This window comes from Pediculus humanus, genomic scaffold (genome assembly GCF_000006295.1).
Source record: "Pediculus humanus corporis 1103172107453 genomic scaffold, whole genome shotgun sequence".
NCBI lineage: Eukaryota > Metazoa > Arthropoda > Insecta > Psocodea > Pediculidae > Pediculus > Pediculus humanus.
Window position 1 is genome coordinate 206089 of NW_002987073.1, and position 8209 is coordinate 214297.

Sequence of the window (8209 nt, forward strand, 5' to 3'; positions counted from 1 at the left end):
AAATAAAACGCCGCGTAACCCTAAAAAACGCGGCGTACCGAAAAAACAAAACGCCGCGTAACAATAAAAACGCGGCGTAACATCAAAAATAAAACGCGCGTAACACTAAAAAACGCGGCGTGCCGAAAAAATAAAACGCCGCGTAACAATAAAAACGCGGCGTACCGAAAAAAATAAAACGCCGCGTAACAATAAAAACGCGGCGTAACTTTAAAGATAAAACGCCGCGTAACATTAAAAAACGCGGCGTAACATAAAAATAAAACGCGCGTTTTTTTAAAGTTACGCGCGTTTTATTTTTTTGGCACGCACGTTTTATATTTATACAAGTTTTTAGATATATTTATATTATTATTATTTTACCTGAGGGAAAATGGATTATTATAAATAAAAATTGCGCGTCGCATCGAATTTTTTTTCATGTGTAAATTTAGAAGGAAAGTAAATTATTAAAACCCCAGAAAAAAAATTAAATCCGTAGTTAAATTCTGGGGGGGGGAAACTATTATTATTATTATTATTATTATTACTATTATTATTATTCGAATCATTCAAAAGTTCACGGGGAGGAGTAAAAAAAAAATAAAATTTCTTGTGACGCGTGCGCCCACCATCGTGTTCTTTGTGTCCTTTTAAAAGTAATAAAAAATACGGTTATTTTTTGGAAAAATCGTTAATTGCACGACGACACTATTTACATTAAATTATCGTTTGAAATAATAATAATAATAATAATAATAATAATAAAATTCGAGTATTTGTCCCTAAGGAATCGGGTAGAAACCTGGGATAAATGCTTAAAAACTCCGATAAATAAGAGCCTTGTCGTGTTTCAGAGTAACCATAATAATAATAATAATAAATTAATAAAAAATTTTTTAAACGTTTTTTTTTTTTCTCATTCGTCGAAAATTTAAAATTCCTGTGAAAAAAAATAAAATAAAAATAAAGTTTTTAGTGGCTCATTCGTTTTTCTTCAATCACGTCCTCTAACATGTTTTTAAAAATAATAATAATAATAATAATAATAATAATAATAATAATAATAATAATAATAATAATTTTGTTTTAAAAATCACAGGTAAACAATAAAAAAATTAAAGAGTGAAAAAAAAACGAAAAATATAAACTATTGTATATTTCTTTAATTATTAATAAATAATAATAAAAAAAAAATGTTTTTTTTTTATTATTTTTAAAAAAATTTTCCGCACTTAAAATATATATATATATATTTTAAACATATATATATATATAATTAATTTAAAATCCACTTTTATTATTATTATTATTATTATTATTATTTTTCATACAGACTGTGACTCATTTAGAAAAATACAAAAAAAAAAAAAAATGAATTATATCAATTATTAATTATGCTTTCATTATAAAAATTGACTTATAAAAATATATATAAATTTATTATTTATTTATTTGTCGATGATAAACAAATTATAAAACTACAAAAATTCTTTTCTCTCTCTCTCTCTCTCTCTATTCAAATGTTTTAACAATCAACTTTTCATAAATATCATTATTATTATTAATAACAACAACAACAACAACAACTTACTACTTTCATTCGATTCAATTTTTTTTTCCCCCTAACATTGATTAATCTTTATTAATGATATGAATACGATATAAAATTTATGATTTGATATGATTAAAAATAATAATAATAATAATAATAATTAATTTGTCCCTAAGACCTTTTTTTATTTAAATAATAATAATAATAATAACATTTATATCAATCCGTGATACGTATTTTTTTCAACTCCACACATCCGATGAAAATCTTTTTTGTGCTTCCATTTTTTTCAAATATGCCTGAGCCTGTTGTTCCGTCATGTTACCCTTATCAATGAGAACCTTTCGTACTATATCGTTTACGTCTCTAGCCATCGTTCTCGCATCCCTAATAAGATTTTCAAAAAGTGCAATGAAAAACAATGAGCAAAAAACATAATGTCATCCCTCTCTCTTTCGTCTGCTAAAAAATTCTAGAAATTACCCGCATATGTAAAGGTGACCATTATTTTCTCCTATGACCTCCCACAATTCATCCGCGTTTTGTGACAATAAATGCGTGACGTATATTTTTTCAGGTTGATCCCTTGAAAATGCCACGTGCATTTTAAGCGTTCCTGACTCGACGTATTTTTCTAATTCTTCTTTATAAAGAAAATCTTCGGATTTTTTCCTACACCCGAAATACAAAATGGTATCACCGATGGGTTTACCTTTTCGAACGCAAAAAAAAAAAAAAAAAAATTTCGTTATTTATTTTTTCCCTCGAGAACAGGTACCACTCTTGGACGGGCTATAATAAATGTCATTTTAAAAAAAATACCTTCTTCTTTAGCTAAATGTCTCTCTTGAATAAATCCTCTAAATGGAGCTAAACCTGTACCCGGACCTATCATTATAATCGGAGTTTGCATTCGCGTTGGCAACCTGGCAAATAATTTCGTTTTTAATATCATTTATTCGTTTAAACTTTAACCGAAGATTTAACTCACCTGAATTGGGATTTCCTGATGAAAATAGGAGCCGATGGAAATTCTTTTTCTTCTCCTTCTCCTCCAGCCGGTACTAAAGTTTTTAACCAGGACGTCGCGACTCCCTTATTGACTCTATTCGTTGGCGTTTCGTATTGTACGAGTACGGCCGTGACGTGAACGGACGTTGGATACAACTATAAAAAAAATTTAATAAAACATTTCACAATCCTCGCATTCTTTTTAAAAAAAAAAAAATATCTTAATTAATTAACCTTAGCAGAAGATGAAATGGAATAATATCGACATTGTAAACGTGGTAGCAATTCGCATAAGTGATCAATGGCCGGCGTGCAACTGGGTAAATCTTCCAAAATGTGTATTATGTTACGATTATCTTCGATGATCCATTTTTGATAGAGTGCTTTACCTTCGGGAGAAGTGCTTGACATTAATTTGAGCATTTCTTTTTCCTGCAAACAAAAAACAAAACATTAAAAACTTCATTTGATTAATAATAAAAAAAAATTTGCAAATTAAAAACCTTTGGATCCGTTGCATATTCCGAAAGTTCTTTTAAAATGTGTGTTCTCGGATTGCTTGTGATGTCCAAATAATGTCTAAAAGCCGTCCTGTACGAACAAGGACATGGAAATGGATGTTTTTTGCTCGATTCCTCTGTTAAAAAAAAAAAAAAAAATCATCGTTAAAAATTTTTCATCACGATATATAAAATTAAATTTAAAAAAAAAAATTTTCTTACCATCCGTATTGGTTAATGTAAAAACTCGGTCTAAATCGAAATTCAACAGGGATCCAAGTTTTTCTATTAATTCGCTACTGTTGACAGGATAAACGGCTAAATGGTCACCTATGAAGGACGAAAAAAAAACATTATTAGTGGATCCTTCAATTTAACCTTTTTTTTTATGTATTCGTGTGATAATTATTTACCGCTGTCGTATCTCATTTTGGATCCCTCGATATCGAATTCTATGTGCATGCAAGATCTATCTCCACCCGTGTGCAATTCTCTGTTAACTTTTATTTGAGAAAGGAATGGATTTTTTGCATCGTACGGCCTAAAATAAAAACAAAAATTTGAATTTGTTATACGTGAGAACATTCTAAATTAAAAAAAAAAAAAAAAAAATTTTCATTTAAATAAAACAAAATTTACGGTCTTTGGTTTTTCAAAGATTGAAGTCTGGCAACTTCTCCGGTGAAAACTCTTTCCGGATTGTATTCCTCGTGTTCCGTAAGACGATATTGACGTACGCTCACATCCTCACCCGCACCTTCGAGTCCAAAATATTCGCAAACGGCCGGCCAAAACTTATCTTTCCAAGTAATAAAATCATCTTCGATGCTATTAACAAAAAAAAAAAAAAATTTTTTTTATTAAACTTACGTAAGTAAACGATTCAATTTATAATAAAAAAAAAAAAAATAATAATAATAATAATAATTTATACTTTGCATCGTCATCTCCCAATCCGAGTTCGAAAACTCTCGTTGCTCCCAATTCTTCTAATCTTTTATCCACATAAATGGCGACTTCGTTATAATGTTCGTATGTTTTATTACCTAAACCGAACACCTGATAAAAGATACAAACAAATAATAATAATAATAATAATAATTAATCGATTATGTAAGTTTCTTTAAAAAAAAATTGTTTAAATAAATAAATAAATAAATAAATAAATAAATAATACAACAAACAAAAATTTAAAAGTGAAAAAAAAACTTTGATTTTATTATTTAAAATTCGTAAGAGCATTACGTAAGGGAGAAAGTTTTCTTTTTCTACATTTAATAATAATAATAATAATATTTTAGCAAAAAAAAAAACCGTCAGGAAAAGTGTTACAAATTATCGAGGATAATAATAATAATAAACGATTTAATTTTCCTTGTCAGCCCCCCCCCCAAAAAAAAAAAAAAAAACATTATTTAAACTCGGAAACGTTTTAATGAACGAAACATTTTTAAAATTTTTTTATTTTTTTTTTTTTTTACCGAAGAAAGAAAAAGAAAACTCGAGAAGTAAAGAAAATAATGATAATAATAATAGTAGTTTCGAATTCAAAAAAAAAAAAAAAAATTTTTTTCCCCGTTATTTTGAATTGATCAAATAAGCAACGACCTAGTTAAACAATCATATTATCCAATATTAGAATTGCATTTAAACTGTTTTTTTTTTTTTTTTTTTTTTTTTTAAAGGGAACAACAACAACAACAACAACCACAAACAATTTATTTCGATTTGACTTACGGCATAATTTAATCCCGTCAAATCGATATCCGAATGTAGCCATTCGTAAAATTCCATAGCATTATCCGTTGGATCCCCCTCGCCGTATGTTGCGAGGCAAAAAACTGCCAAAGAATTCGGGATATCTCTTAAATTGACCAATTCTTCCTGAAATAAAAAAAAAAAGTTCAAAGGTAGTCATCCGTTTAATTCGGTTAAATTATTTTCCATTTTCGTGGAAAATTAAACTTTTCCACGCAAAAAAAAAAAAAGTAAAAATGCAAATTAAGTATAAAACCCTAATTATGCACAACTATGATGAGTTAATAATTAAAAAAAAGTCAAACATTAATATTAATTCGATTAACGTTTTCTACTTAACAGTACACCAATTAAATTTTTAAAAAGTAATAATAATAATAATAATATTATATGATCAATCGACAAACTCCTTTTAAAACGATTTGATTATAAAATTTAGGGGGAGAGACGCGTCTAAATTATTACCAAAGACTAATAATCGGAATAAATGAATTTTAAAATTTTAAAAACGAAATCGATTTCGATATTTAAAAAAAAAAAAAAAAACCGTCAATGACCTAAATGTTAAAAGACAAGACAATTGAATAATTTATTATGTTTATTACCATATCGTATTCTTCGGGATCTGCAACCATTCCTTTCATCCTATATCTTATTCCCTCTTTTGCCAATCGTCCGGCAAATTCTTCACCCGTTCCCGTTTGACTCCCATAGAAAGCGACAAGACTTCTTCCGGATGATTTGAGTTTTTGTATAAACGAATTGTCTGAGGATTGAGTGCCCAAAGACGAGGGTCTAAAAAAAAAAAAAAAAAAAAAATTTTTACCATCGAGAATTGTTTGTTTTCCCCCTCCCCCTCCCCCCGTGTAAACACTTACTGTATCGTATATGATTTCGTTTGTGTTAATTCCGGCTTCTTCCAGTCTTTGAGCAACCACCAAGCTCCAACTCCGATTAAAGCTAAGAAAAGAATTATGTCAAGAACTCCAAATATGGGTTCTTCTTTGAGTACTTCCGCTCCTGTTTCCGCTTCGACTTGCATTATCGTATTCTAAAACAATTTAAATTTTTTTTCGGGTAATAAAAAATCATGAGAAGAAGAGCGAGTTATTATCATTATTATTAATATAACTCGTTAAAACAATTACAGAACAAATAAATAAATAAATAAATAAATAAATTTGCAAACATTTCAAAGTACTTTTTATGCAATTGAAATTAAAAAAAAAAAAAAAAAACTCATAAATTAAAATTAACGAATCGTTTTTAATTACACGATTAAGGACGATTCCTCGTGTAATTTTCAATTTAAATTAAAGAGAGAGAGGGGAGAGAGAGAGAGAGAGAGAGAGAGAGAGAGAGAGAAAGAAAGAAATAGTAAACAAATCGAATTAATTAAAAAAATTTCACTCGATGTAACATGGTATCATTGTTTTTTTTTTTTTTTTTTTTTTTTCGAAAAAAAAATTTTAAACTAATTACATAATCGGGGTTTAGTTCAAAGTGCCCCCCAAAGAAATTTACCAAGGCTGATTTAATTATTATTATTATTATTATTACAATTTTTTTCATGGTCGATATCAAAGTAAGAAACGAAAAAAAAACTGTCACACACAATTTTCAATGACTTTTAAATACGATTGTCCCATCCATATCTTCTTACATACATTCTTCCATTCTACTTTAAATAATTTAACATTGGCATATAATAATTGTGGGGGGGGAGGGGGAAAACTCCCGAGATTCTACAGCACGAAAAAAAAAAGAAAAAACCTACAGCAAAAAACAAATCAAGACAATCAAATAAATGATAATAATGATAAAATTTAAATATAAAAACCAAACACGAGAACAGATAAAAGCAAAAAAAAAAAAAAATTTACTATAGCACTCAACACAAACTTTTCTTTTCTTTGCTTTTCTTTTTTTTTTTTTTTCATAAATAAACAAAAAAAAAAACTTACGACACTTTTATTATACATAACTTGGAAATTATTATTTATTAAAACGGTTTTATTAAATAAATATTTTTGGCAATCGATCGGTGATACGTCACAACCAGAATTAATTTCCATCATTTTCCAAAAAAAAAAACTTTTTCGACTTCCTTACACGATTTTCCTTTACGTAACTTAATCCGCAACCTTTTTTTTCCTCCCCCCCCTGCTTTTCTATTTCGATGCACGAGAAACAAAAATTTTTTTTCTTTTTCACTTCCCCCCTTTTTCTATTCTAAAATAAATCGCACTCAATCAATTCACGATGAAAACGAATTTTAAATGGTTTTTTTTTTTTTTTTTTTACTTTTGTTACGTTTGTGTTAATATTTTTTTTTGATGTCAATAAAATTTCACCAAGTTCACGGTCATTCATGTGTGTGTGTGTGACGTCAATAAATTTTTTTTTTTTTTTTCAACGGTCATTTACAAACCGTCATCATTTTTTTTTTTTTTAAAACAACATCGAAGTTTATATTTATCGACGTAGGGTGACATGTTTTTAAAAATTTTCCTAGCAAAAAAAAAAAAAAAAAAAGAGGAAAAATTCATGCTTGAAAGATTTACACCAAACCTTTAAATTTCCCCTAAAATTTTCCTCTTTTTTCTACATTATTAGAACATCGATATTATTATTATTATTATTATTCCTATTAGCATTACAAAAAAATTGAATTTCTAAAAATTAAAATAAAAAAAAAAAAAAAGAAAAAAAAAAAAGAAAATTGGAAAACTTTTAAATTATTAAATTGTTTATGAGGTTTAATAAGTGAAACATTATTACGTAATAAAACGTCGTAAATGGAAAAAGTGTTTTTTTGTTAGTTTGTTGGCTGTAAAATCGCGATAACTTTCTTATTACAAATAATAATAATAATAATAATAATAATAATAATAATAATAATAATAATAACGAATAATAATAATAAGTTAATACGTAACAAGAAGATGAACAAAACAAAATGAAAAATTTACAATAATAAAAATAATAATAAAAATTATTTCAGTTTTTCGACCCTTGTAAAAAACGAAACAAAACGATAATAAATCATCATTAATAATATAATTAATAATAATAATAATAATAATAATAATAATAATAATAATGAAAGTCATCAGTTTTAACGTTACGCGATTTTTTATAAAATATAAAAAAAAAAAAAAAAAAAAAAATGAATTGTTACGTTTTTTATTAGGTCAATAATATTTACTCACTTTTACAAATATATATAATTCGACATTTTTTTTTTTTTGTTTTTTAAATTGATATTAAAAACAAAACAAACAAATAACAATAATTATTTATTTATTTATTTATTTACTCTTATTTTTTTTTTTTTTTTGAAAAAATTATTTAGTTCATTACGTTAAAATAAAAATAATAATTATTATTATTAGATTTAATTTAT

The 8209-nt window shown here is 26.7% G+C and overlaps 1 protein-coding gene across 1 annotated transcript; it reads right to left on the bottom strand.

Annotated features, from left to right (window-relative positions):
* Nucleotides 1-1725: 1725 nt before the first annotated feature.
* Nucleotides 1726-5845, bottom strand: Phum_PHUM101680 (NADPH--cytochrome P450, putative; the record flags this gene model as incomplete). The annotated part of the gene is made up of 13 exons (XM_002423935.1): nucleotides 1726-1921; nucleotides 2018-2246; nucleotides 2357-2460; nucleotides 2526-2701; nucleotides 2780-2977; nucleotides 3049-3182; nucleotides 3268-3375; nucleotides 3459-3586; nucleotides 3685-3873; nucleotides 3980-4104; nucleotides 4783-4929; nucleotides 5409-5598; nucleotides 5682-5845. The coding sequence occupies 13 exons, from the start codon at nucleotides 5843-5845 to the stop codon at nucleotides 1777-1779; spliced, it is 2037 nt and encodes a 678-aa protein (XP_002423980.1). The 3' UTR covers nucleotides 1726-1776.
* Nucleotides 5846-8209: the final 2364 nt, after the last annotated feature.